Source organism: Eufriesea mexicana, unplaced genomic scaffold (genome assembly GCF_001483705.2).
Source record: "Eufriesea mexicana isolate 0111107269 unplaced genomic scaffold, ASM148370v2 scaffold925, whole genome shotgun sequence".
NCBI lineage: Eukaryota > Metazoa > Arthropoda > Insecta > Hymenoptera > Apidae > Eufriesea > Eufriesea mexicana.
The window spans coordinates 348,262-375,423 of NW_016909095.1; the positions used below are offsets into that span (position 1 = coordinate 348,262).

Genomic DNA, 27,162 nt, shown 5'->3' on the forward strand with positions numbered 1-27,162 from the left:
TTATTTATTTATTTATATAAATATATATACATATATACAGTAATGTATTTTTGTTTCATGTTGTATACATTCTGTTTATAACAAAGAAGTTGAATGTAAAGCTTTCATATATAAAACTGAATAAAACACACGTGACATATATCACACACAAAAAACATAAATACAAGCGAACAAATAAATGAAGGTTTAAGCAATTATATTAAAAATAAATATCTTTGTTTTATCAAATTATATTTCTAAATGTAATGTATTTAAAAATATGTAAAAAGTATGTAATTTTTAATTGATTTTTTATATTATAAAAAAATCGTGTACCTCAAACAGCGATCTTAGATATTAAGAAATACAAATGCTTATTTACTGTGTAATAAATGTATAAATTGATCACTACATTGCACAATTTAGTAAAAATACATTGTTTCTATTCTTATGACATAGAATTATTATATAATTACTTAAATGCTATTGTAGATAAAATTAATCTTGATTTTTGATAAGATTAATCTGAAACAAAAAAGGTAAGACTTATACAAATAACTAAAGTAGGTTTTAATTTTATTGATTAAAACTTTTGCAGAGTAATATACCTATACATAAATTCCAACACAAAGCAGTAGAAATAATATACCAAAACCAGAAAATATTGCAGCCACTAGAGAAATTAATAATTCTTTGAATATATCCCTTGTAAATTTTGTGCTAGTGACTTCATATACAAAGAACCATGCTGTAAAAAATATTCCAATTCCTAATAACACCACTGCCAATAATGGAAAAATTGCAGGATTTATGGGAGAGACATATCTTGTCATAGACTCGATTTCCACCTAAATTAAAACAATAAAAAGAATTTATAAAAAAATCTAAATTTTTTTTATTTATTTAATGTATATAAAAATGATTATGTATATTGCTTCTGGAAATTCTTTATATATTATAAAAATTCTCTTGCAAATTTCACAATAAAAATTAATATATAGTTTTAATTATGAAATAAAAAAGAATTCGTTATATTACAACAGAAGGATACAAAGAAAATAATGAAAAGTAAAATTCGTATAAATACACATATTATCAATTTAATAAAAATATAATTTTATGTTAACAAATTTTCGGAAATGTACACTTTCAGTTAAAAAATGTTGAAATAAAATCTTAGAAAATTATAATTAAATTACAACATTAAATACTACACTAAATATAATAAATTAATAATACTTGATAATATTACTAACGTAAATTCTTTCAATAAATTAATATTACTTACCATTGTATCAGATAAATATTTTGACGTGGCTTAAAAGAGACGTAAAACTTACATTCAGTTACCGATCAGTATGCAATCGTATGCTGCAAACTTCAGTAAGACGTATATTCATGAAAAGAGTAAATAGAAATGGACTACCAATAGACAAAATATAAATAACTCAAATTTCTGAAGAAGACAGTAAATTTGTAGTATCTTGAAATATTAACAAAATGAATCAAAAAAGTCTTTATTTATATTGACGTACAGTTTATTATTTTATTATCTATCAATGTTATAGGAAATAATAATTGAAAAAATAATTTGTATAAAATAATTTTTATATCTCTAAACCTAGAATATAATATTAAATTTTATATTAAAAACCCTTTATTACTGCTGACACTTTTGCAGATTATAATAATTAACAATTTTGAAGAGTATATAACTAATGATGTGTAAGATAAGCGTGATATAATTTATGAATACTTTTTAAACGAAATTTTATTTTTGTAACAAGTATCTATTGGAGGTAAGTCTATTTTCAACAAAAATTATATTTTTTTATATTGTATATTTAAAGTATATTTCATATAAATTCTTTCTTTTTTACATAATAATTATTTCATACCGATAGAAAATATATTTATTATTTAATTATATAGAATATTTTTTGGGATACCAATGTAATACCTTTATTTGCGATTGTTTCGAAATCGATAGTACGTTTGTCACCATGATATGATTCATAACGCATAACATAGTATAATATTTCCAATCTTTATATTCTTTGATATCTACAAGCATTTTTTGTACGTATTGTAAAGTATTCTGCATATTTTAATTACGTAAAGATAATAATACAATTTAATTATTATATTAAATTTAAATTTTCTTATAATTACATGGACCATTACTAGATAATTAAAAATTAAATTTATAGTTAAATTTACATATATTTCCTAGTTTTAATAAAATTAGTTTCTATAAAATTATTACTTTTTATAGATAAACATGGCAAAGAATTCATTAGCAGAACAATTTTCCTTAAGGTGGAATAATTTTTCTAACAATTTAACATCTGGCTTTTTAAATCATTTTACTGAAAATGATCTAGTTGATGTTACACTTGCAGTAGAGGGTCAATTGTTACAAGCACACAAATTGGTTCTTTCAGTATGTAGTCCATATTTTAAAAATATATTTAAGGTATATAAATTATTATTTTGTCTGTTTAATATATATGCGTGTATATTATAAGCTGTGATTGCTCAGAAAAAAACTTCTTAGAATTGTTTTATAGGAAAATCCTTGTCAGCATCCAGTAATTATCCTAAAAGACATAAAATATACAGAAATTGAATCCTTGTTAAAATTTATGTACCAAGGTGAAATCAATATTAATCAGGAAGATTTATCTACTTTCCTGAAAGTGGCACAAACATTACAAATAAGAGGACTCACTGCAGAAGATACAAGTAACACAAAATCATTTCCTAATTGTGATAATCAATTAGATGTTGATTCTAATATCCAAGATATTGCTCAATCGAATATAAATACAATGAATGAAACTTCCAAAGATGTAGAAATGATAGATAGAAGAAAAAGATCCCGTGATATAACAAAAAAAAGTACCAAAAGAAAGAAACAAGATACATCAATAACACCAGAAAATACTCATAGTGTATCTAATGAAGAAGTAAATAATGATAATCAAGAAGTTTTGTTTTTAATGAATCAAGACACAAATGATATTTTAAATGAAGAAGACAATATTAATATTCCTACTGTAAAAAATAATAACGATAACAGTGAGGATACCACAATACTAACTGATGTTGAAAATTCAAGGGAAAATTCAGCACAGCAAGGTATAGAATTTATGCATATAAATATTACATAAGAAGTCTTTAAGATTAAAGTATATAACAAAGCTGTTTTAACATTATAGATGTTGAACCAGTAATTTATAGACTTTCTGCAAGAGGTCGACCACAATTAGTACACGAGGGTTACGTTTACAATTTGACATCTCGCTCTGAGGGTTTAAATAGATCTCATTATAGATGTGCTGAACAACATCGTGGATGTAAAGGTAAATGTGCAGTTATTGCTGAAAGATTTATGCCTACAGGTGTGCATGATCATAATCATCCACCAGGGTATCAATCAGAACATGATTACAAAAAAAAGAAAGGTTTAGATGTAGATGCTTCTTAAATCATCAATATTTTAAGCTTATAAACAGCATTTTATCACATTGTTATGTTATTGTTGGAACTTCAGTAAGATTGAAAAGTACTGTCCAAATATTATTGGCATATAATATGGCATGTCATAAGTTCTTCATAAAAAAACTATACACCATCTTTAAAATAAAATTTAGTACATTATAATAGTTGATAAAAGTGTGTGATCTACATTGTAAAAGTTATAGAATTATTATTACACATAACATTAATGTGACAAGCCAATGTGGTATGTGAACCATTATATTTCAATTAACTGTGATGCACTCTTTTGAGATTTATAAAAAAAACAACTTAAAAAACAGTGATAAGCACATTCCATTTAGTATTATATTTAATTTGAATTAAAGCCAAATAAAAGTATTTAATTTAACTTGTTTGCTTGCATATAGAATACTGTTTTTCATGTAATAAATATAATTCATTTATATAAATACACATAGATAGAGCGATGTAAACATGTATGTATGTACATATGTACATATGAAATGAATGTTTGGCTTACTTACATTTAAGTTATACAAAAAAACTTATATATAAGTTATCAGCAAGTGTAATAAATTTTATAAAATATAAAATTAACTAATCCATTATAAATTGAATAGATAATGTTATTAACAGTTTATAAGAAGCATTAAAAATTATAAAAAATTTATTTTTATATTACATTTCATGAACTTCTTTTTCTTGGACACTGAAAAAGTTGCCAAAATTAATGTGATAGTATTCAAGCAAAATATTCAGTTTTTAAGTAATTGAGCTTATAATTTATGTAAAAATATATGACTTTGTAAAAAGACATGAAAAATTTTATAAATACAGAAGGCATATGAAGTAATGCAGGCTAGGACAAAAGTCAGAAGTCAAATAATAGACAGTCTTGTTTCACAATTTTGCTCAATTCAATCCCACACCTATGAAATTTTTAAATATTTATTCAAAATGCATGTGTATTTCTAATCAAAATGTTAATGCCGTCTAGCCATCTTTTTTTCCAACTTCCGTTGTTTCTTCTCACTAATCTCAGGTTGTTCTGGTGCAGGGGAAAAAAACCATGGAGCTAATATTTGTTTCCATAGCATCCAACCTCCTCTCAATGGTACCTGTTGTAATAATAAAATGTAAACATTTTATAATCTATATAAACATATTATGTAAATAAAAAATTGAGAGGAGTGTAAAAAATGAAAAAGTTATTTTAAAGTGTTTTATAATTTATGATATGTTAAAACTATTTTATATTTATATCATTTACTTTATTGAGTATACTTACAAGAAGCCATAACAACCAAAAATAATTTGATATAAGAGAGAGTACTTGTACTCCAGAAGTTAATATAATTAAATCTTTTATGTGTCTGAAATAAAATAAAAGTGTTATTATATTTAACAAACTTGTTACAGTGTAATAAAGTGTTATATTATTTAAAGAAATTATTCAAAAATTTTGTGATATTTACTCTGCTATACCTCCTTCCATATTTAGATCAATTCCAGAATCTAAAAGTTGTCCAGATTCTGAGTATGTTACACGTGCTATATATTTCATAAATTGATAAGTTCCTATATATACAATTCCAGAAAATATAGTTAATGTCTGTAATTATAACACATAATATAATAATTTATATTGTTATATATATGCATATAAATGCACATTTAATAAAAGTAATTTTAAATATAAAACTCACTATTGACAATGTTGTAAAGCTAAAGAATAACATTGTAACCACGAAGTATATTCCTAGTGCTCCAAAGATCATATTTTGATAAAAACTTAATGTTGTTTTATTTTCTTCTACTATCTGCTTCACTCCTTTTGTTGCTGTTTTAGTTTTCTTAGTCTAAAGATATGGTGGATGATATTACTTATTACTTAAGTTGTTATAAAGGCATTTTTTTTTTTAAATAAACTATTAATTGAATTTTTTTATCAAATAAATGTTATATATCATATGAAAATGCATATTTAAAATGATTAAATGACAATGAAAATAAGAACAATATTTTAAATAATACTATAAAAAACTTACCGTCATTTTGTTTGCAAATTATAATCTAAAAAATATATAACGACTAAACGATTAATATTTGTTTAATGATTAATACATGACACAAACTTATCCTTATACCTATTCAAAAATACAAAAGGTTTATTAAAGCCACGTGAAAGATATCGTATGAGAAAAATCTCTAGGTTAACATTCTGTAATTTAAAATTCAATGTAGATACGTAAGTAATGATAGTCATCATTTGTTAGTCTTCATAATATTTTGAACTTCTGTTTTAATAGATTGTAAAAAAATTATGCTATATAATAAAATAACCAAATGTAGTTACAAATTTCTTGTTATTAGTGGAATCTTTAAAATTCTGTATATCGATATGAAACTAAAAGAAAATATCGACATACGTATATTTTTTACTAAAATAATGTGCTAAGCAATGCTAAATCTATTTTAATAATGTTAATAGTTAAAATAAAAGTTTAACTATATATTAAAAGTAATAGATTTATCATTTTTAAATTATTTATTAAAATTATATTTTTGCAATACATTATGTATACATATTTAAATAAATAACTTAAAAGAAAAAAAGTATAAAATTAATATTTCTTTAAACAACATTGTTTCTGCGATAAGAAACATAATTACTAATGTCTAAATATTAAGAAAACGAAGTATATCAAATAATTTTTTCATTCGCCTTCTATTACAAACAAGAATAACAAAAATATTAAAAAATGCAGTTCTTATATATTTTATCAAATATTGCGTTATTAAGAAATCTAGAATAATTTAATATATATTTCAATATTAATTTAAAACTTTAAAAAAACTTTATGTAATATCGAATATAGTAACTACAATATGTAATTTTTATCGAAAAGAATTTTACAATTTAATCCTCAATTAAATATACCTCCGTAGATTGAAAATTATTCTTTTTTTTTCATTCATAAATAAGTATACTTTTTCATCAGTTTAATATCCTATAAACAGGTACTTTTTTAATCCAACTATTTGTTTTGTCATGCTATTAAAAATTTACAAATATCAGTACTATTGGTACTGTTATCTTCTAATTAACTAGTAAAATAGGTTATGCCGTAATACGTATGTAGAATCAATGTAATAATATGTCATAATAATTTACATGGTCTTAATATAAAAATACATAATATATCTACGTTAGAAAGAGGATGAAAAAATCGAGTGACGCGTTAGTAGTAAAATGAATCAGAACGAATCGAATCGAAACGATCAACCGAAACTTTTGTCCCTGAGCAATTTCGAGTAAGAGAACTATCTTTATCGAGATTATTGGGCATTAACTGAAAAATAAAATAAAGCGTTCAGAAAAAATTAATTTTACAGATTATTTACGAAATGCTATTACCGAAAGCTATTAACAGAATATAATTTTGATTTTCAACGAAAGAACTACCGGTCTAAAATGTACATTTTATAATCGATAATGATATTCGTTAAATCTAATAGGTCTTGTAAGTTTTGCTTTGTCATTGTCCGAGGGATTGAAGACTGTATAATATTCCATGGTAAATATTAATTTTCGAAAAACAAAACACTGAAAAGCATAGTAGATGTACTCCTGTCATGACTTCTTTTCCTTCCTATTTTTGGATGCGCACGATATTTCTTTTGCAATCTACATTTTTGTAGAATGCTTTTATAAAATGTTTTTTTTTTTAAATTTGTAAATAATTTTTATATTTATTATCTTATTTTCTTATATAATCTTATTTAATATTACTTTATTTTATGTATTTTTAAATAATGACAACATGACATTCTGTCTGTACTCTTTAATTCATTATATTATTTTTGTATTATTTAAAATTTAACCACATTCAGTTTTAATTTGTAACATTATTTAAATTTTGTATTAGTATTTATTTTTTTAGTTTTTATTTAATTATAATACATTTACATATATCAATATATTTTAGGTTTCCTCCGCTGTGAACTTATAATGTGATATCATTGAGAATTTGTTTTTATTCCACAAGATTATGACTATAATCATGTAGAATTTAGTATAAGGAAGATGACGCCTCATTTTGTAGCTCTGACACCCATAAGAAGACGATGTTTGATCATACTCTCAATAGTATTAGTACCATGCGCCATTTTAAATCTTTTATCACCATCAGAGTTGCATGAAGAAACAGTCTTGCAAAATAGTATTGCAGAATTACAAGCTAAATTGGAACATTTACATGCTAAATATGTTACAAGCCAAGAAGAAATAAATTTGTTGTCACATCAATTATTGCAATTAATAGAGAATAATCACATTTTGCCAGATCTTCAATTTCTACTTAACAATGCTACATCAAATGTGACCAATATAAAATTACCATCTATATATAACTTTCTTCCTCATTTTTTGAATGATCCTAATAGTCTACGTCCAGCATTTGTTCAGAGTAAAGGCCGTACTGGAGTTAGTATGATATTAGGTGTACCAACAGTTAAAAGAGAAGTACAAAGTTATTTGATGGCCACACTTAAAAACTTATTGGATCGCATGAATCCTATGGAGACAGCAGATACTTTAATTATTGTGTTAATTGCTGAAGTAAGTATTTATAAAGTAATAGTAAAGTTATCTTAAAATCTTACACTATTTATAATTATTCTATCTAATATATCATTTATATACATTTTTACAGACAGATTTGGAATATGTGACATATGTTGCAAAACAAATTGAAGTTCAGTAAGTCATATCTAAGAAATAGCTATGTTTGATATTACAGTGGTGCCTTGTTAGTTAGCTGAGATTCTGAAGGGGTTTAATCTTAGTTTTGTGGTTTTAAGCTTTAATCTTATATATTTAAGATATACAAATAGGTGTGCCAAAGATCCATAATCATCCCACTCGCATTGTTATGAGGAAAGAGACATCCGGAATTTTCTAAATCTACCTTTCTTCATCTTTGGCGAGATTCGATCCTGATTATCGGCTAATCTTCAAGGCACCACTGTATTCATTTCTTAATATGCCTAATGTATTTACTTTAATCTTAGGTTTCCAGCTGAATTTGAGGCTGGTGTAATTGATGTGATATCTCCATCTCCATCTTATTATCCAGATTTATCTAAACTGCGCGATACGTTAGGTGATGATCATCAAAGAGTAATTTGGAGATCAAAGCAGAACTTAGATTTTGTATTTCTTATGTCATATGCTCAGACAAAAGGAACATTTTATGTCCAATTAGAAGACGATATTTTAGCTAAAAAAAATTTTATAACAACAATGAAGTCTTTTGCATTACAAAAAATTGCAACCAAAGAAAATTGGTTTGTTTTGGACTTTTGTCAGTTAGGATTTATTGGTATGTCATTGATAAAATAATTGCTAAAAATGTATTTGAATTTATTTTATATTTATTATTTCTTTAGGAAAGTTATTTAAATGTGCAGAACTGCCCTGGTTAATTCAGTTCTTTTTAATGTTTCATAATGATAAACCAGTTGATTGGTTATTAGATCATTTAGTATCAACTAAAGTTTGTAGTCTTGACAAAGATAGTGTAAGTATAGTTTTAACAAGAAGAAAGTACATTTTAAAAACGTTCTATATATTTATGTTTATTAATATTTTGTATATTTTAGAAACACTGTAAAATGGCTAAGGCAGAATTATGGGTTCACTATAAACCTTCTTTATTTCAACACATAGGAACACATTCTTCGTTAAAAGGAAAAGTACAGAAATTGAAGGTATATTATAAAAAAAAAAACAATTACATATTGTGTTCTAGTTTCAATTTATATATTTTATAATAATTATAAATATATTCAGGATAAACAGTTCGGAAAAATAACATTATATTATGCACATGAAAACCCAGAAGCCACAGTAGAAACACAAATTAAACCTTACAAACAATATACATTACAAAAGGCCTACAAAGGTGAATCATTTTTCTGGGGTCTTTTGCCACAACCTGGAGACCATTTAAGATTCAAATTTTCTCATCCTATTTTTATAAAAAGGTATTTTAAATTTGTACAATATTTTAAGCAACGAATAATTGTAATATTACTATATTCAATTTTTATGTAGGTACTTATTTAGAAGTGGAAATCCCGAACATCCATCTGATAGGTTTTATAATACTACAGTAGAAGTGTTTACAGAAATATCTGCATCCATGAATAGAAATAGTAACGATGTTACCGAGGATGGTTATGTTATTATAGGTATCGTGCAACATAATATGGGCATGTTTATTTAGTTAATTAGTAAAATATATTTTAAATTTTCTATTGAAATTAGGAAAATTTGATGCACTTGGGATTGCTCAAGGAACAGCAGATCCAAAATTAGGAAAGGTACTGATACTTCGTTTAACTGTACACAGTGAAAGTGAAAATTGGGCTATCTTATCTGAGGTAATAACTGTTATTAAAAACTGTTATAAATAATGTTTAAATAGATTTTTACACTTATTTTTTATTATTTGTATTCAATAGATTCATATAGTTGAAGATCATCCCAGTTGACCTTCAGAAAAAATATTTCGAAATTTTTTTCGGCACCATTTACAGGAATATTACATATAATAAGTTAATTATTAAATTATTCTTAGTCTTATTTTTATCATTATGATCTAATAGGTATAAATTAAAAATTGTTTTTCACCGTCCACTATAAAAGATTGTTTACACATTGTTCTAGTAAAGCGATTTTAACTTATAAAAAAAATTTAACGAAAGTTTATCTTTAAAAGATCATTATTATTACGCATAATAAGATGATATAAATTATCAAACAAATTTTATACTTTTTTGAGGTCAGTTCTAGAACAATATATGAAATTTTTGACCAGTTTTAATAATTGAATCGAAACAGTACCTGTATAGTCAATATGTGTTATTTCATTTATCAAAGATCAAAACTCTACTTATAATTTTATGTATTTCGTATAAGTCAGCAAGAAACTTTTATAACTTTAATCTTCCGCACAAGATTATTGATATGAATAAGAGTATACTTAACATCGCGATAAAAATAAGTGCCAGACTATTTTAAGAGATATTAAGGCCACCAGACAAATAAATGATTTATCTTTTCATAAAAGGAAAGAAAAAGATCGTTGAACAAATATACATTTGTAATATGTGTAATTATGTGCAATTTATATACTTTCTGTAGTATATTATTAAGATATAATATTAAAGTTTAGATTCGGATATTTGTTATATCTTAAAAAGCGATCGGTGATATAAAGTTTGTATTGTTCTCATATATGTATTATTTATTTCGAATAGTTTCTTACACACACAAACACATACATATATTACATGTGCACGCGAGCGCGAGCGTGTGTGTGTGTGTGTGTATATATATATATTATATATACAAATATACACACACATCCACGCACACACATACATGTATTTTCATATAAAATAAAATATATTTTTTTGAATATTAAGATGCAATATCTTATTTAGGACAACTGTAAGTACTGTACACTATTTATTCTTACATTATCTAAGTAATTAGTTTTATACAAATTTTGCAACAATAATTACGTATAATGTATAAAGACTGAATCTTGTTATGATCTTTTGATTAAAATTATTTTGAAAATAGAAGTATTGAATTATGTTCTTAAAGAAACCATTACCCTAAATGGTTTCGGACCAGCAGTAACTCCATCGACAAAATCTTGTACCGAAGGTTTTTTCTCTCCAGGTACTACGGAAAATGTAAATGCTTGTAATAATGCAGTAACTATGATGAATATGTTGCTTTTGGCTAAATTTTCTCCCATACATCGATGTCTCCCTATCATGGAAGAATAAGAGTGTTAAACATGATATTATTGAGAAAAGTAATAACTCTTTATTTTAAAATATGTACCGATACTAAATGGAAAATACGTTTGCGGCGCAACAGTGTTACCACTTTCATCTATAAATCTCTCTGGTCGAAAGTTTTCTGGATCACCCCATGATTCATCCATTAATATTCTGTTGAAGTTCACTATAAGCATCGTATCCTAAAATATTAATTATATCACTTCTTTCGGAACTTAAATTATATTTTTCACAATTTAGACTATTTTTGTCTACAATTTTTTTTTTTTATATTTTATATTAAATACTTACTTTTGGTATTCTATGACCTAATATCGTAGTATCTCTTAGCGTTCTATGTGGTACATTTAGCGTTCGTCCCATGAACATTCTCAACGATTCTAAGACAACAGCATTCATATATGTCATTCTAAAATAAAATAATCACATATTAGACAAATGATCGATTATGAATATCAAACTTTTTAATAACTGCAGAATCGAATTTTCATTAATTTTTTTGAGTTACCTTGTTCTGTCTTCTAAAGTTGGAAACTTATTAGGTCCAATTACTTTATCTATTTCTTCGTGTGCTTTTTTCTGAATGTTTGGGAATAGGACTAAATATAAGAAACAAAAACTAAGAGCTTTGGATGTAGTTTCTGATCCAGCCATGAATAGGTCCATACAAATGGCAAGTAATTGAGGCTCTGAAACGGTAAAATTATAATTGCCATAAGTCAATTTTTAAAGTTAAGGGACATTCTTAATATTTATAATAGATACCTGAAAATGTGTTGCTGTAATTTTTAGAATTCAAAACAGATAAATACACGTCCATCAAGTCTCGCGGTGAATCCGGTATGAAAGTTCTTTTATGATTATCCAGTTCATCCTATAAGTATATTATTTAACTTCTTCTAAAATTATATTTAGTATACAAATTGTCATTTGTTTACCTTTAAAAATTTCCAAAGTTGCTGATGAGTCTCTAAGAACGATTTGTAACCAGACATTTCTGGCGCGATAAATTTCAATAGTGGAAAGTGACCAAACGGTGCACCTATCATATCGATCTCTTTCAGAAGTCTTGTCAGGATTCGTTGAAAATAAGTTAACTCTTTGTCATCGATATTGAACCTAAACAAAATACATTAGTTGGTTCTTCAATGAATTTACATTAAAATTTAAACTATCAAATTAAACGTAATAATACTTTGAAGTGACAGAGGAAGAACAACCTTTTACCAGCCATCATTCGCCATAATGCATTAAGCACTGTAACTCCAAAAGCGTCGTGCATTGAAATTACAACTCCAGGAGAGGGTTGGGCCATCTTGACTTCCATGTACTCATCAGCATTTATGTATAAATCCGAAGCTTTTATTTGCTTTTTACTCTTTGTATATTTGTCGATTGACTCTAATTCATTCGGCTTGTCTTTTTTAATTAATTTATATATTTTTCCATTGTTATGATCGTTATTATTGTAGCACGTTTTCGATTCGTTAATTTGATTATTATGTTTCTCGTTGATTAACTTTTTGAAATGCTCGACGAGCGATCGACCTTCTTCTTCTATAATTGTAGCCATACTTCTTCGACCAAAACCGAATTCACGGAGATGTTTCAACACGAATCTTCTTTGTTCGACCCACAAATTTTCATCCACGACAATTAATCCTTGGAGAAAGAAAAAAATAAGGAGAATGTAAATACGATCAATTAAATAACATTAAATCGATAATGATAAAGTTACCTTTTCTAGAACCGAAAGTTCTCGTCTCGTAGAATAGACCAATAGGTCTGCCATCACAATCTTCGTCAGTAAGCATCGTTCGGATACTTTCATAGTCATTTAGCACCACAATACGATCAATGCCAATTTTTAGACCGACTACCGGTCCATATTTCTTGCTCAAAGCAGAACAAGTTTTGAACAAGTACCCGGTTTCCTTGCGAAGACGAGCCATTTCGATGGCGCAACCCAAAATTGGCCACCATTTTGGACCTAAAATTTTTGGTAATTATGGAACCTGCTTTTGTTTTAATATTTTAAAACTTGTTAAATACACTAAATATTATTTTTTTATGGCTGATTACAATTTCTTTTTTTTTTTTTTAATTAAAAATCTATAGATAAAAGAAGGGTATGAGTTATAGATTACTATATTAATGAATGTAAGTGGCACCTGGAGGGTATCCTTTTGGTTTCCGCGATCCTAGATACAGTAGTAGTAATAATACTATTATGCACAACATCACCATGATGAACATACTGCAAAAATTATAAGATTACTTTATAAAATAAATTACCGATTTGCTGTGAGAGAGATACAATAAAATTATTTTATAAAATGTCAAAGTAAGCCTTTTTAAGGGAAATACTAAATCATCGGTGGCTATCCTTTTTATTTTTGCGTGTCAAAAATTCGTCAATTTTATTCGTCGATTTTCTGACGTGCGCGACAGTTTATAATTGGAAAAAAATTAAATTTTATAGAATATTATTAAAACGGGTTTAAAAGTTCCATGAAATTTGTCGTTTCATATAGTTCAGTCCGATTTATCGTAAACACCATTACACAAATGTTCATTACAGTTATTTACTAATAAGATTTCTGCAGTTGTACATTTAATATCAAAAAAATAATTGAATACGGAGATAATTGCGTCAACTATCACTTCAATGTTCGATTTCAAATATTTTGGGACGAAACAACTTATATCGCAATCTTTAAAAAGAAAGTGAAACACGCGGTCTCATGGGAGAAAGTTATATACGGAAGGATCGAGGCATGTGCTTCCATTATTTCATAACTTCTTGCGTAACCGATGTACATTTTAATACCTTTATTCTTTTTTTCAAACGGGGTGTTTTTGCGATACATTCCAATATGAAACATTGACTTAATATCTACAACGCGATCGACGTTATTATCACTTTATTTTCCTTTTCCTTTTTATTAAACAAATAATTTTTAAATAATATTTCCCGTTTTAAAATTGGTATGTATGATAATTAAATTTTTATTATCAAAAATGTATTTCAAAGTTTCTTATAGAATTATTATTTTTATTTGTCAATAAATATATTTTTTTATAAACAACGGATAATATCTTATTAATGAATTAAAGAAAGCTGAAGATAAATAATGAATTTATAATATTTTATTAACGCAGTATTTTTTTCAATGATTAATTAAAATAATTTGTTATAAAATTATATAGAATTTTAAAATACAAGTTTACATAATACGACTTTCAGTTTTACGTGTTATTTGTAACATATTAAAGCGGTACCCCTCCCTATCGAATATTTTTTTAATACCCTTATTTGAATCCTTGAACTGATCTTACCTTGCACCTGGAGAAATTCACTCTTCTGTTGTGTAAGCAAAACTGGCCGTGTATCAGACTGCAAACGGCTTTTAAATACCCCTCTTCGTCACCGCCGATTTTTATTTCACAGGCAAAAGTTGTTGAATAACAGTTTTCAGATATAACCCAATTTAGTTAGAGTTCAACCATCATACGGGTATCACGGATAAGATGTTTATTTTATATTAGTCAAATTTACACATATCTGCATTGTCTTATCAAAAATAATAAAATTAATTGTTAAAAGTATTTTATAGTAATATTCTACTAATAATTTTATTACGAATAAAGGGGGAATTGAGTACAAGATAATAAATAAATAAAATTGAATTTTTTTATTATATAATAATTAAATTATAAATATTTACATATTATTTTATTTAGTTTCTTTTATTTCTATTTTTTTTCTATTTCGTTTTCCTTTTCCATTTCTTCTTCTATTTTGTTTTTCTTTTCCATTTTTTCTTTTATTTCGTTTTCCTTTCCCATTTCTCCTGCTGTTTCGTTTTCTTCTTTCATTTCTCCTTCCATTTTGTTTTCCTTTTCTTTTTCTATTTCTTTTTCCTTTATGATTTCAAAAGGTAAACGATCACCCCATTCACTACACCTTGAACAACGATACGTATTTCTAGAAACACAAAATATTGCATTAATACAATTGAAATTATTTTATAATACATTTTTCTTTTTTGTTCTTTTTGGACTTAAGTACGAACTTTCCGTTTTTCCATGTAGTAAAAACTTGCTCTTCTAATTTTCCAGAAGCTGTACACAAACGGCATCTAACGTGTTTAGAACGTCTTAGTACTGGTCTGACAATTCGTGGCCATTTACAACTATCTTCAAAACGTTCATCTAAAATTATAAATATTTTTAAGTAGATAATAATAAAAAATTGATTTTGTTCGAATACGTTTTCATTATTCAGTGTTATTATTACGCAATATTTTAATCGCGTACCCTTTTTAAGTACCACGTACGAATAAAGCTCATGTTTGTGCATGGACTTATTGCCAACAGGTAATGTTAGATAAGTTGTATCAAAATTACAAGGGGTATTATCTGTCATATATCTAGGACAATGCATATCGTGAGGGCACTGAAATCGTAAAATAAATTAATCCTTACTACGAAATGATTATACTTATCATACTTACGGGCGAAAATACATGTGCATTACGTGCATTTTTTGCATAGTTAAGAATGAAATCTCGAGCTTCGTTGATGAGCTATTAAAAATTAAGCTGATTAGTCACATATATTACTTAAATAAATTTCAAAGATGTGCAACTTACTTTGAAACCAACATTTGTTCCTTGTTCTACAATAATTAGATATTGTGCTGTTTTATTCCATAATTTTAAAATTATTTCGAGGCGAGAATTTTGGCTTGGTAATTCCAATAAAGAATATGCACTTACTACAATATCATAAGTTGGCTGTAATACAAATAACATGTTTAAACTGTATTTTAGATAATTGATGTAGCACAAATTATATTCTTACAATTGGAGAAGAAGGAAAAAATTGTCGATAAAAGATATACTGTGATTTAATTTTCGGTGTATTTCTTTCCATAAGATACTCAGACAATTCATTCATATGTTTAGAAATATCAACACAGTAATACTCCTTGATTGAATTAGACCAGAATTGCGAGGCTGCCCTAATAAAATTAAGTTTATCTTTTCAATATTTTTACATTAATATTTTTATAAAAAAATTGAATGATTTTTACATATATCTTACCACATTACTGTACCAACACCTGAACCAAAATCAAATAAAGTCTTTGGTGTAAAGTTTTTATCGTTATAAACAATTTCATTCAAAATTTTGTACAAGACACTATACTCAGGCATACTTCGACTAATTAAATATGCTATACTTGCATATTTATTATACTGGACTGGTTCCCAATTATATATAAGATTTTTCAAAAGCTTTTGAGCTTTTGGATCTGTAAGTAAATCTTCATTGTCTAACTCCTGTTCTTCAGATTCATAAATTCTTGATTTAACTTCTTGTATTTTTGATTGAATATCTTCATGTTCTGGTGGAGGATGTCGACCATTCAGGTGTGCAGATAATTTAATACTAAATGGATAAATTATTTTTGATGAAATATTTTCCTCTATCAAATAAAAATAGAACATTTATATATAATAATAATAAAACTTTGTATGAATGATATAAAACCCTTAATTTATTACCCTGCAATAATTTTTTAATTGTGTTTGAAAGCCACTTAGGTTGTTCTATTTGCCTAGGTTTCATTATACCTGGATGATGTTTATGTTTAAGTTCATTATTTGAAAGTAATTTATCTACAGTATCTATTACTTTCATTTTCTGTTGTGTTGAACACTAATAAAATAAAAAAAATAATATCTAAATTTGAATTATTATAACTATTAATATAATTATAAATCAGTAGCTTATAATAAACAATAGTATTGACATAAATAGCTTTACTTACCCACCGTATTTGTTTATATTCCAAAAAGAGTAGTTTGGTTGACATGATAAATAACCTTATAGTTTAATAGCAATTTTCTGTCAATAAAAAAGATGAATATAAAGTTTTAATATTTGTAATATAATAATATAAATATTTTAATGCAATTAATCAAAATTATAACATGAATGTTCATAATTTGAGGAGCAACACAAAATATAACGATATTGTAACATGATGCGGTATATATCCTTTAACCTCAAAGTAATTCTACATAGAGGTATCTATCATATGTTCACTATGTTTTTCCCAAAATAACTTATGATTCTTCTTAACAAATTGTTAATCCTGGCATTCGTATACTGGTGCAGTTAGTGAAATTCGAATACGACAATTGTCGAGTTAATTAATTCGCAGAAAAAATGAAATTTACAGAGCACTTAAGTGCTCATATTACACCAGAATGGAGAAAACAATATATAAACTACGAGGTAAGATTTAAACTTTTATTTTTCGTTTTATATCGACATTATAAATTGATAATCTGTAATTATGTTCAACATATTAAAAGATAAATATTATGATAAGAATGTTATTATAATATAGGAAATGAAAGCATTACTCTATGCAGCAGTAGAGCAAGCACCAGCTGCAGATATAACGGAATCACATGTATTAGAACGTTATTTTAATAAATTTGATGAAAAATTCTTCCATTATTGTGATAAGGAATTAGCAAAGATAAATACATTTTACTCAGGTAAATTATATATTTTATAATTGTTTTATTTATTTATATTTATATTGAAACATATACTAATTTATTAATTTTTTATCTTGTCAGAAAAGTTAGCAGAAGCAACACGTAGATTTGCAACCCTTAACAATGAATTGAGTGAAATTCTATCAGTTTCTGAAGATGGACAAGGATGTCATAAAATCCGTTATCATAATAATATTTTGCGTAAAAATCCAGTTTCAGGACGTAAATTGCAAGAACTGAAATTAGCTTTTTCAGAATTTTATCTATTTCTTATTTTACTTCAAAATTATCAGAATCTCAATTTTACTGGATTTAGAAAAATATTAAAAAAACATGATAAAGTAAGTAAATACAATGAGTATACATACAAATTTATATTTACACCAATTAATGCAAATCTGTTGTTTTAGCTTTTAAATATAGATCTTGGAGCAAAATGGAGAGCGGAACATGTAGATACAGCATTATTTCATACACACAAAGATATAGACAGGCTTATTGCAGAAACAGAAGCCTTGGTTACCAGAGATTTAGAACATGGAGACAGACAACGTGCTATGAAACGTTTAAGAGTGCCTCCACTTGGTGAACAACTATCTCCATGGATTACATTTAAGGTGGGACTTTTCTCTGGAGCTTTCATTGTTCTTCTTATAGCAGTGATACTTTCAGGTAGGTAGACACATACTGTACAAGTTTTGTACATAATAAGAGACTTTTAAAGGTAGATTAAGATTTGTTTTATTTTACAGGTGCACGTTATAGGGACAACAATAATTGGCGGGTTTTATGTAGATTATATCGTGGACCACTTCTTATGATTCAGTTTCTTTTTCTCATGGGAATTAATGTGTATGGGTGGAGATCTTCTGGTGTAAATCATGTTTTAATATTTGAACTTGATCCTCGAAATCACTTATCAGAACAGGTTGTATGCTTTATTTACTATTTATATATAAATTATTGACATATGTGATATATTTTCAGCACATTATTGAAATGGCCAGTATATTTGGATTGGTTTGGTCTCTATCGATTTTAGGTTTTTTATACAGTGAATCATTAGGGATACCGCCATTTGTTCAACCTGTGAGTTTTTATGAAATACGAAATTGCTAAAATAATATATATATAATAATAATATTTTTCTAGATTTTGTTGTATACATTACTAGCCTTGTTTTTGTTTAATCCAACAAAAACGTTACGTTATGAAGCTAGATTTTGGGCGCTCCGTGTACTCGGCAGAATATTTTGCGCTCCATTCTTCTATGTCGAATTTGCTGATTTTTGGCTTGCTGATCAACTTAATTCTTTACATACTGTTTTCTTAGATTTTCAATATTTTGTTTGTTTTTATATACAAAATTCTTCATGGACCAACGTCACTGGTTTGTAATTAGATATTATAAAGTATAATTATAGAATTGAATAAAAATTAGTAACTTTCTAATTTATACATTTTTCGATAGATGCAGAAACTTGTATAATGCGTGAATTATCAATGAGACCGTTTGTAGCTTGTTTACCAGCATGGTTTCGATTTGCACAGTGTCTACGGCGATATAGAGATACAAAAGAAGCGTTTCCTCATCTCGTAAATGCAGCAAAATATGCTACTAGTTTCTTTGTTGTAGTATTTTCTTATTTACATTTAACTCATGCTAGTAAGTTGCTTAGAAATAATTAACGTAATGATAAAATAATATGAACCTTTATGTAATATCATTTTGCAGAGTATTATGTAATGTCCACCGAAAATCCCTATTTTTATTTATGGATAATCGCAAGTATTTTGAGTTCGTGCTTCACGTATACATGGGACGTAAAATTAGATTGGGGACTGTTTGATAGTAATACAGGAGAAAACAAATTCCTGAGGGAGGAAATTGTTTATTCATCTCCAGTAAGTTAGTTTACGCGTTATACAAATTAAAGTAGTAATTTCATATTTACAGAGCGATATTTATATCATGTTGTAGTACTATTATTATTTCGCAATAATCGAAGATTTTATACTCCGTTTTGGTTGGGCATTTTCGTTGTCTCTGATTGAAATGGGATACGTACACGCAGATTTAATGGTTTCTATAGTTGCACCATTGGAAGTGTTCAGGTAAGTTAGAAGTAAGTTGAAATTTTTAGCGATAAATATATTTCTAGAAACAGTGATCTTAATTGTACATATACATTTAATGTGTATGAAGTATTTCATATTGCACATCATTATGTAGTATATCATTTTTAGTGGAGCTTGATGACATTTTTTGCTTGCATGATATTTAAAATCATTTTATATTTCAGTCATACAAGATTTGTTAAGAAAGTAATGTTTATCGAGTGAAACTAATAAATCATAATAAACATACAAGAAAATTTTTATTTGTTTTCGATCTTTACCTCCTGCTGTATTTATTCCTTCGTGTGTTTTATCAGTTGAACCAGCTTTTTATTATTTTTTAACTTTTTAAGCAATTTTTTATTCTTATACGTAACTGTGAACGTGTTAATTTATCATAAGAAACATTTTCTACCAATTCGTCTTACTAATCAGTTACTAGAAGGTACATGTGGAATTATTTTCGTCTGGAAAACGAACACCTGTACAACGTAGGCAAATTTCGAGCGGTTCGAGACATCTCCATAGGGCCTTACAAACGCAACGAACACGATGAACCAAAGGTGGTTATACGTTTTATGGATCGTACGAACAGCGACGATGACGAGCGCACGGCATTTCGAGATCATTGAAATTGTCATCTTGTAATTGCACCTATTATTCGTATATACTTCAGTTTGTAAACACGATTATTCTTGCGTTTAGATAAACAATGTACATTCTTCATTTATCAATTAAATGGATTCCTTTGTTCTTATTTGTATACTGCATACTAATTTGCATGTTCTGCATGTTAAGTTAATCCTTGATTTAATTTATGTTTTCGAGCTAGTTGTTTATTATTTTTATTCGTTTATTATTTTATTACATTTGGAACTGTCATATATAAAGGGTATTGTTCAATATCGATTTGAAAGTAATTACTGCTCCTTCCTAATAGGAGATTCATATGGAATTTTTTCCGTTTGGAAAACGAACATTTGAATAATTGCGGTAAGTTCAGAGCAGTCAGAGACATCTCTGTTGCACCGGTTGACTGTTCCGACCAAACACAAATCTTGAGGATGATGGACGCTGCGGATGGGGTAATCAATCGAAAAAGAAAACAAAAGTTACTGGATAAAAAACCATCACGCGCGTTTTCTAAAGGTGAATCTCTAATTTGCGACCTTGACACATAAACACATTCAGGTATGACAAATGATACACAAAACCTATGGATGTTAACCGATTTCCCTGTGTGTAAATGCGAAGAAAACAACGACTTTATTAGACGTTAAAGTATAAATATTAATCAAAATGATTCTATGTGTTAAATGAAATACGGAAAATGTATAAATCTCGTGAATGTATTATAAAATTGTTGTACAATATTTACAGCTATGCGTATACTCTTGCCACGATTATATGTTTAAATTTCCCGCGTTGTGGGTCGATCGTGAGAATCGAGTTTCGTGATGCTCGATAAATATGTAACAATAAATTTAAATTTAAGGACCTGCGGAGAACACATCGCAAAAGTAAATATCAATTTCTCTTAAACATTCGAATGAACGATTATAAATTATAATAAAAATAAAGTATTTTGATGTTTTTAATAAATCAACAGAGCTATTTTCTCCCTTTATTGTTTTCGTACTAAATGACGCCATATTTGATTCGTTTAATAACCAACAAAGATATACTTTTTCTTTTGTCTTTTCTTATTTTCTGTTCGCGATTATTGTTCACGATTATTATTTATTACCATTTTAACATTACGTTTTGTGATTTTAATTGAAAATAGAAATGTACCCTTCACGATAAGGTATGCCGTTATTACGATTGTTCTGACTTATCATGAATTTAACTCTGAATGTTTAGAACACCTCGACAGCTGAAGAAAAAGCGATAATGACGTATGAGGTATACACATGTTGTTAATACCCTTTGAATTGACGTTGGGATCAACAGTACAGTGACGGTACAGTGTTTTCAGAAGGCGTTGCTATTGGACGCACTTTTACAGTGCAAAAATATCAATTGCGTTGCGTTATATTATGAAAGAATTGTTTAAAGATAGTTTCGGAAACGAAGTGTCGAAAGCTCGTCCAATTTATTTCTAATACAGCTAGTAAGTATTCTTATACATCAATCTCCATCTATTTATTTGTTTAGCAAGCTTTAAAAATATTTGACGAGTATGTATATATACATTGACGATTAAAGACTCTTATTCTTTTATATAAGAACCTGCCTCGTTTAATTCGTGCAATATATCATGTTTCTAATGAAATCTTTAACCTTTGAATAGTGCTATTTTTATCTCACAATATCGTCTCCTAGAATTATCTACGTTGTTTAACGCTAAACCTACTACGATCGGTCCACTGGCCGTTGCAGTTGCTTGAAAAAAAGAAAGAAAACTTAAAAAATGTCACAAGAACAGATATTGAAAGATCGACTATACGTATATTCGAGAAAAACATCACCTAAATCGAATAACCAAGGCGATAATGCGAAATGTGGAATTTTCAATCGAAAGTTTAGAAATGATCGCTTAGATCGTGATTTATAGGATCAACGTTAAAATTTTTTAGTCGACGATCTTCGTTTTATTTTGCTAATCTAACATCTACAGAGCACTGATGACCACCATGGTCCCACTGAAAATGATAGTGCAAATTTCCAGTCAACCAACGTGGCAGTCCACGTGTTAAAATCACAAGACCCAGAAAATTTTGATTCGAATGTTCCCTTGTCTGTCAACAATGATGCGAAACCATTAAGATACACTGGCTGTTCATAAAGAAGTGCTTGGAACTGCTTAGGATACTCGATACATCGATCCTCTTAAAAGCACCAGGCTAAATCCGAAATAAGGTGCCATTGGAGTCGCTGGTTGCTGGAGGTGCCAGACGGTAAATATCATTTGCAGCACAGGTGTAAGTCGCATTTTCAAATAGACCGAGCTCGAAGGGAAGCTATAGACACGACGCCGAAGACGGAAACGAGTCCACAGAAGGGCAAGCGTCGGTTTCGTCGGTGAGGATATCGCAGTGGAAAGGGTAATAGTGGTATTGATTGCCGCGGAACTTGACCGCGCAAACTCTCTGTCTGCCCTCAATGAAATGACGTGCTTACATATGGAACCACGACGGACGGGACAACGATAAAAACCTGTGGATACCACACCTGGCCGACACCTGCCAGTTGAAACGGTGATGATGACATCGACCCTCTGCACCTGCACATGGCTGCTGCTACCCTGCTGTGTCCTCGTCACCCTCACTGCCGGTGAACTTAACTTTTATTCAGGTGAGCATATCGTCCGTTCGTCCGAAAACACTGCTCTTTACGAGGGTAATGACACTACAGTGTAGCATTGCATTCTGTTCAATGTCCACGACCTTCCACTTCTTCCCGTTGACTTTTTATCATCCTCCTCCTCCAGCTTCGCTGAAACCTCGACGTACAGCCGAAACATTCGAAACACCATCCACTTTAAATCACGAATGTCATCATGACGACGTAATCGATCGTCCCGCGTTGCTTTTACTTTCAATTCTCCGCCGGGTCAGTCCCGTTTTTCGTCAATTTTTCATCGTTTGCATGCGCGTGAGTGGAAGACTCGGATTTTCAGCTTTGCAAAGCATGCTTGGTTACCGTTCGGTGTTTGCATATGCCTTCGCGTGGTCGGGTACCCAGTAACGTGCAAAGGATGTTCCCTGTTTCTCTTTAAACTTTCAACGCGATTAGATCGAACGATGCATCGATCACCTTCGACTACGATTTATTTCGAAATATGAAACTATTTGTGCCAGGAGGATATAGTTACGTCCTCGTTGTACGCTGTAGTTCTAAACGATAGAGGAACGAGATAAATATGTTTATCGAAACCGTAGTACCGCATGCATCGTGCGAAAGGCAGTGTGTTACCGCAAGAATTTCCTGCTCGCGTTTCTGCCATATCATCAGGAAGTAAACCGATAACGCGCGAATATTGCATGATTTTGCCAACGTTGTTTCGCATTCCTGATTTATTATGTACACGCACGAATATACGCGCTTTTGTCGAAATAAATGCGAAGTTGAGCATGCCTTTTAAGACGCAACAAGTTACTGGAAAGAAAGCCGATTTTGTCACACGAATATTTTTCAGATGACACTCCAGCATCGTCGGAGAACATCGCTCTGAAGGAACTGATCAAGTATATAGAGGGCCAGAGATCGCATTTACCCTCGCTATTGGCGAGCCAGGCTCGCAAGAAGCATCACCTGGACTTGGACCTTCAAAGGAGGAAGGACCTTTTGGAAGCCTTGGTCAACAAAGAAACCTTGGCAGAGATCCTGAGGAAAGGGAAGCTGAAAGGATGGAATCAGCGAACGCGATACAACGAGCCGATCGAGGAATTAGCGAAACAGAGGGAAACTTATCTTCCATTCACAAACTTGATGCCGCTTACGAATCCCATAAAGAACCCTAACATGAAGCTATTCTATTTTCCTCGCGGAGAGGATGAGAATTTTGAGAACGACGATGTCGGAACTGGGAACGACCCGAACCCGGTAATGAAGCACATGTTAAACGAGGAAACGAACTTCGATAGGGGAATGAAGGAGGAGCCGTTGTTGGAGTTCTACGGAAGTTTCAGTGGGTCGGTTGACGAGGGCAGGAAGAACGATATGCGGCTGCAGCAGCCACACATGGCTGCCTCGGAATTCACTTTCAAGTTTGACGACTCGAATCTGCGGGAGAGACACCCGTTCGCAGTGAAACCCAACGATCCTAGATATTACCAGGACACTTCTTTTTCCTTGGGTAGCTTAACACGTTTTATGCTCTATTTTAATAACTCGAATAACTTTGACTTCGTAAAGTACTCGTACGTGTGCCGGTGACTATAAAAGTGGCCTAGGTCGAGTACATTTCGGTTCAAAATATTCAAAGTTTCGCGCTTCGAGTATACTATAAGTTGAAAAATTAAGTAAAGCTGCAAACTCGATCCAACGATTCGATTTTTCGCTATTTTGCCAAACACGGCTTTATTTTATCGATGCAGAATCAGGATGAGAGAATCACGTTATAGCGCGGTCGTAAAATTGCTCAGACATCGAAGTAAGCATATTCAGTTGCCGGGACAAGTGATTAACAACAATGTGATTGCACTGTCAACCATTTTTCGGGTGTCGAGTTTTGTAGTTGTTCATTTTCGAGATATTCTATTAGCAGTTACTCATATGACATAATTCCTTTATGTACATGAAATCTGTTTTCGTCTATTTTTCTCTGACAGACACGTAAATCGCACGTTTCGCAATTTCATCAACGAAGAAATTAGAATCTTTCACAATTCATACAATTGCAGAATTCAAAGTTAAAGTTCTGAATGTCGCAACACCGATCAGTGTCGATTCTTAGGGATTTCGTGTAGAGAATCTAGTTATATCTTTACAATTTAATTGAGGATAATTTATGTTGTGGTCTCTACGATACGTCTTGTGATTAATAGATGACGAAGATAACTCGGATTTTGGGAAACCGATGATAAACGATACGAACGGAAGACAATTGGAACAGGAAAGTATAATGTTGGGGAAAATGCACGCTATACGCGAAGAAAAGCCCAGAAACGTTGAATCCAAGTTTGGGAATACTCCGCTATTGACGATAAAGAGTTTGGACGGAAAAACGGATTACACTTCGATGCTTTTATCTATGAACCATAACCCTAATTATGAGATATATGGTATTGGTATGTTGTTACCATTAGTCTGATCATTTTTTCGCGCTATTTCACGACGGGATATCTGTTTGCTTTCAGCTGTGATCGCTGGTTGCACCGCAGTAGCGGTGTTCTCCACAGTGTTGCTCGGTTTTACATGGTGCAGGTAGCAAACAATAATTTATATTAATAAATTCCTGGGATCTTTGAGAACTTGTTTAACGTTGCCGCGTAACTTCTGTAGATTAAAACAAGCCATGAAGGCGGCTGCTGATATAGAATATCCAGCTTACGGTGTAACTGGTCCAAATAAAGAGATATCGCCATCGGGAGACCAAAGACTTGCCCAGTCTGCACAGATGTATCACTTCCAGCATCAGAAGCAACAAATTATTGCAATGGAAAAGTAAGTTATTTAAGTAGTACGCTGGAAGTAGCAACTTTTACTGCACGTTCTCGGTTTACTGTGCATTTTAATGATGCACACACGCACGAAATGCCCAGTGAGCATTTGTGTTAAACTTCGGAAAGTGTCAGAACGATTTTAAGAAATTTCATTCTAATTAGAGAATATCGGCTGGATAATGATTTGTGTAGTCATGTTTCTGCAACCAGAGATCCAGGCTCTGTATCTGAAGCAGAAAGTGAAGAAGAAAACGAGGAAGGGGACTACACCGTTTACGAATGCCCGGGACTAGCTTCTGTAAGTTGAGTTTCGAAAATTTGATGAAATTCTATCCGTGGAATTGTATAAAGGTGTTCACGAGGCTTATTTTTTGCTAAGACTGGTGAAATGGAAGTAAAGAACCCGTTGTTCCACGATGATCCAACACCAGCAACACCAGCACAAACTAATAAAGAAGAGGACCATAACATATAGTTTGAGTAAATCCTAAATATATTTGATTCAAATATCTTTCCTGGTGCTTAGCTCACTGTTAATGTACCATATCGGAAACATTTATCTATATATTGAATGTACACAACTTTAATATTTATATGACGCGGGAAGTCAAGATAGAAAGTTAACTAAGGGATCCGATGCAAGACCATTTTTGCGTTTTGTGCAAGGGATTTATCATGCGAAACGATGAACATTCTACGTCGTTGCAAACTATCGTGTTTGTTTGAAAACACATATTTTTTAACTCCATGATGTACTATAGTTTGTACTTTCATAGCAAGTACGGTTAGCCATATGATTCACATTATTTTTCTACTCACCGTTACACTTGCAACATAGAGTACAGATTGGAGATCATATTATACTGTAACATCTAATGTCACTTTATACTTGATCCTAATTTTCGAATCTAGAGATAATGTTTATTGCATGTTCCCAACAAACCTTCGTTTCACTGCATATCGGTAAATATTGAATAATTGTTCATTAA

The 27,162-nt window shown here is 29.6% G+C and overlaps 8 protein-coding genes across 14 annotated transcripts; 4 read left to right on the forward strand and 4 right to left on the reverse strand.

Annotated features, from left to right (window-relative positions):
- Positions 1-587: 587 nt before the first annotated feature.
- Positions 588-1,345, reverse strand: LOC108547261 (transmembrane protein 258). The gene is made up of 2 exons (XM_017899700.1): positions 1,268-1,345; positions 588-827 (listed from the first exon to the last, which is right to left on the reverse strand). The coding sequence occupies exons 1-2, from the start codon at positions 1,268-1,270 to the stop codon at positions 588-590; spliced, it is 243 nt and encodes an 80-aa protein (XP_017755189.1). The 5' UTR covers positions 1,271-1,345.
- Positions 1,346-1,981: 636 nt separating this feature from the next.
- On the forward strand, positions 1,982-3,469 carry LOC108547236 (broad-complex core protein isoforms 1/2/3/4/5). Its single transcript, XM_017899665.1, has 5 exons — positions 1,982-2,058; positions 2,255-2,455; positions 2,537-2,570; positions 2,635-3,120; positions 3,201-3,469. Exons 2-5 carry the CDS (start codon positions 2,261-2,263, stop codon positions 3,467-3,469), a joined length of 984 nt encoding a protein of 327 aa, XP_017755154.1. The 5' UTR covers positions 1,982-2,058; positions 2,255-2,260.
- A 716-nt stretch (positions 3,470-4,185) lies between these two features.
- LOC108547254 (transmembrane protein 208) lies at positions 4,186-5,659 on the reverse strand. Its single transcript, XM_017899693.1, has 5 exons — positions 5,532-5,659; positions 5,190-5,342; positions 4,959-5,095; positions 4,772-4,856; positions 4,186-4,601 (listed from the first exon to the last, which is right to left on the reverse strand). Exons 1-5 carry the CDS (start codon positions 5,535-5,537, stop codon positions 4,467-4,469), a joined length of 516 nt encoding a protein of 171 aa, XP_017755182.1. The 5' UTR covers positions 5,538-5,659; the 3' UTR covers positions 4,186-4,466.
- Positions 5,660-6,640: 981 nt separating this feature from the next.
- Positions 6,641-10,089, forward strand: Mgat4a (alpha-1,3-mannosyl-glycoprotein 4-beta-N-acetylglucosaminyltransferase a). 2 transcript variants are annotated; one of them, XM_017899689.1, is made up of 11 exons: positions 6,641-6,798; positions 6,880-7,061; positions 7,473-8,104; positions 8,199-8,245; positions 8,557-8,867; positions 8,935-9,065; positions 9,148-9,255; positions 9,338-9,531; positions 9,602-9,738; positions 9,815-9,930; positions 10,012-10,089. In XM_017899689.1, the coding sequence occupies exons 3-11, from the start codon at positions 7,571-7,573 to the stop codon at positions 10,039-10,041; spliced, it is 1,608 nt and encodes a 535-aa protein (XP_017755178.1). In that variant the 5' UTR covers positions 6,641-6,798; positions 6,880-7,061; positions 7,473-7,570; the 3' UTR covers positions 10,042-10,089. The 2 variants fall into 2 exon arrangements, with proteins under 2 accessions (XP_017755178.1, XP_017755179.1); XM_017899690.1 differs by lacking the exon at positions 6,641-6,798 and having other exon boundaries at positions 6,868-7,061.
- A 1,058-nt stretch (positions 10,090-11,147) lies between these two features.
- Positions 11,148-13,620, reverse strand: Cyp303a1 (Probable cytochrome P450 303a1). Its single transcript, XM_017899691.1, has 9 exons — positions 13,536-13,620; positions 13,103-13,354; positions 12,585-13,026; positions 12,303-12,483; positions 12,130-12,238; positions 11,873-12,053; positions 11,656-11,773; positions 11,408-11,546; positions 11,148-11,332 (listed from the first exon to the last, which is right to left on the reverse strand). Exons 1-9 carry the CDS (start codon positions 13,618-13,620, stop codon positions 11,148-11,150), a joined length of 1,692 nt encoding a protein of 563 aa, XP_017755180.1.
- A 1,279-nt stretch (positions 13,621-14,899) lies between these two features.
- On the reverse strand, positions 14,900-17,280 carry LOC108547237 (methyltransferase-like protein 17, mitochondrial). The gene is made up of 10 exons (XM_017899667.1): positions 17,204-17,280; positions 16,938-17,091; positions 16,474-16,858; positions 16,231-16,390; positions 16,020-16,163; positions 15,882-15,953; positions 15,685-15,823; positions 15,441-15,579; positions 15,223-15,352; positions 14,900-14,938 (listed from the first exon to the last, which is right to left on the reverse strand). Exons 1-10 carry the CDS (start codon positions 17,246-17,248, stop codon positions 14,900-14,902), a joined length of 1,407 nt encoding a protein of 468 aa, XP_017755156.1. The 5' UTR covers positions 17,249-17,280.
- A 124-nt stretch (positions 17,281-17,404) lies between these two features.
- On the forward strand, positions 17,405-21,577 carry LOC108547267 (xenotropic and polytropic retrovirus receptor 1). The gene is made up of 12 exons (XM_017899704.1): positions 17,405-17,462; positions 17,554-17,673; positions 17,789-17,942; positions 18,027-18,286; positions 18,356-18,617; positions 18,698-18,873; positions 18,933-19,034; positions 19,098-19,335; positions 19,417-19,611; positions 19,681-19,850; positions 19,927-20,060; positions 21,004-21,577. The coding sequence occupies exons 2-12, from the start codon at positions 17,605-17,607 to the stop codon at positions 21,242-21,244; spliced, it is 2,001 nt and encodes a 666-aa protein (XP_017755193.1). The 5' UTR covers positions 17,405-17,462; positions 17,554-17,604; the 3' UTR covers positions 21,245-21,577.
- Positions 21,578-21,935: 358 nt separating this feature from the next.
- Positions 21,936-27,122, forward strand: LOC108547269 (uncharacterized). Of its 6 annotated transcripts, XM_017899706.1 has the most exons (9): positions 21,936-22,176; positions 22,389-22,963; positions 23,009-23,360; positions 24,205-24,864; positions 25,556-25,798; positions 25,868-25,934; positions 26,013-26,174; positions 26,336-26,471; positions 26,553-27,122. In XM_017899706.1, the coding sequence occupies exons 3-9, from the start codon at positions 23,267-23,269 to the stop codon at positions 26,646-26,648; spliced, it is 1,458 nt and encodes a 485-aa protein (XP_017755195.1). In that variant the 5' UTR covers positions 21,936-22,176; positions 22,389-22,963; positions 23,009-23,266; the 3' UTR covers positions 26,649-27,122. The 6 variants fall into 6 exon arrangements, with proteins under 6 accessions (XP_017755195.1, XP_017755194.1, XP_017755196.1 ...); XM_017899705.1 differs by having other exon boundaries at positions 22,389-23,360; XM_017899707.1 differs by having other exon boundaries at positions 22,389-23,360; positions 25,556-25,792.
- The last annotated feature ends 40 nt before the right edge of the window (positions 27,123-27,162 follow it).

Bases quoted from the DNA above. Each gene is read 5' to 3' on its own strand.
- LOC108547236 (XM_017899665.1), top strand. From the start codon at position 2,261: ATGGCAAAGAATTCATTAGCAGAACAATTTTCCTTAAGGTGGAATAAT. The intron at 2,456-2,536 runs GTATATAAATTA...AAAACTTCTTAG, and splicing joins ATTTTAAAAATATATTTAAG to AATTGTTTTATAGGAAAATC. The intron at 3,121-3,200 runs GTATAGAATTTA...TTAACATTATAG, and splicing joins GGAAAATTCAGCACAGCAAG to ATGTTGAACCAGTAATTTAT.
- LOC108547254 (XM_017899693.1), bottom strand. The intron at 4,857-4,958 runs GTAAATATCACA...ATTTTATTTCAG, and splicing joins ATGGAAGGAGGTATAGCAGA to ACACATAAAAGATTTAATTA. The intron at 4,602-4,771 runs GTAAGTATACTC...TTATTACAACAG, and splicing joins TTTGGTTGTTATGGCTTCTT to GTACCATTGAGAGGAGGTTG.
- Mgat4a (XM_017899689.1), top strand. From the start codon at position 7,571: ATGACGCCTCATTTTGTAGCTCTGACACCCATAAGAAGACGATGTTTG. The intron at 9,532-9,601 runs GTATTTTAAATT...ATTTTTATGTAG, and splicing joins CATCCTATTTTTATAAAAAG to GTACTTATTTAGAAGTGGAA. The intron at 9,739-9,814 runs GTATCGTGCAAC...TATTGAAATTAG, and splicing joins GGATGGTTATGTTATTATAG to GAAAATTTGATGCACTTGGG.
- Cyp303a1 (XM_017899691.1), bottom strand. From the start codon at position 13,620: ATGTTCATCATGGTGATGTTGTGCATAATAGTATTATTACTACTACTG. The intron at 12,054-12,129 runs GTATCTATTATA...TTACCGTTTCAG, and splicing joins TTACAGCAACACATTTTCAG to AGCCTCAATTACTTGCCATT. The intron at 11,333-11,407 runs GTACATATTTTA...CTTCCATGATAG, and splicing joins GTATTTTCCATTTAGTATCG to GGAGACATCGATGTATGGGA.
- LOC108547237 (XM_017899667.1), bottom strand. From the start codon at position 17,248: ATGTCAACCAAACTACTCTTTTTGGAATATAAACAAATACGGTGG. The intron at 16,391-16,473 runs GTAAGATATATG...TAATTTTATTAG, and splicing joins GGTGTTGGTACAGTAATGTG to GGCAGCCTCGCAATTCTGGT. The intron at 14,939-15,222 runs GCAGGAGAAATG...ATTTTTGATAAG, and splicing joins TGAAAGAAGAAAACGAAACA to ACAATGCAGATATGTGTAAA.
- LOC108547267 (XM_017899704.1), top strand. From the start codon at position 17,605: ATGAAATTTACAGAGCACTTAAGTGCTCATATTACACCAGAATGGAGA. The intron at 17,943-18,026 runs GTAAATTATATA...TTATCTTGTCAG, and splicing joins GATAAATACATTTTACTCAG to AAAAGTTAGCAGAAGCAACA. The intron at 19,336-19,416 runs GTTTGTAATTAG...ATTTTTCGATAG, and splicing joins TTCATGGACCAACGTCACTG to ATGCAGAAACTTGTATAATG.
- LOC108547269 (XM_017899705.1), top strand. From the start codon at position 23,267: ATGATGACATCGACCCTCTGCACCTGCACATGGCTGCTGCTACCCTGC. The intron at 25,799-25,867 runs GTATGTTGTTAC...GTTTGCTTTCAG, and splicing joins TTATGAGATATATGGTATTG to CTGTGATCGCTGGTTGCACC. The intron at 26,175-26,335 runs GTAAGTTATTTA...CATTCTAATTAG, and splicing joins CAAATTATTGCAATGGAAAA to AGAATATCGGCTGGATAATG.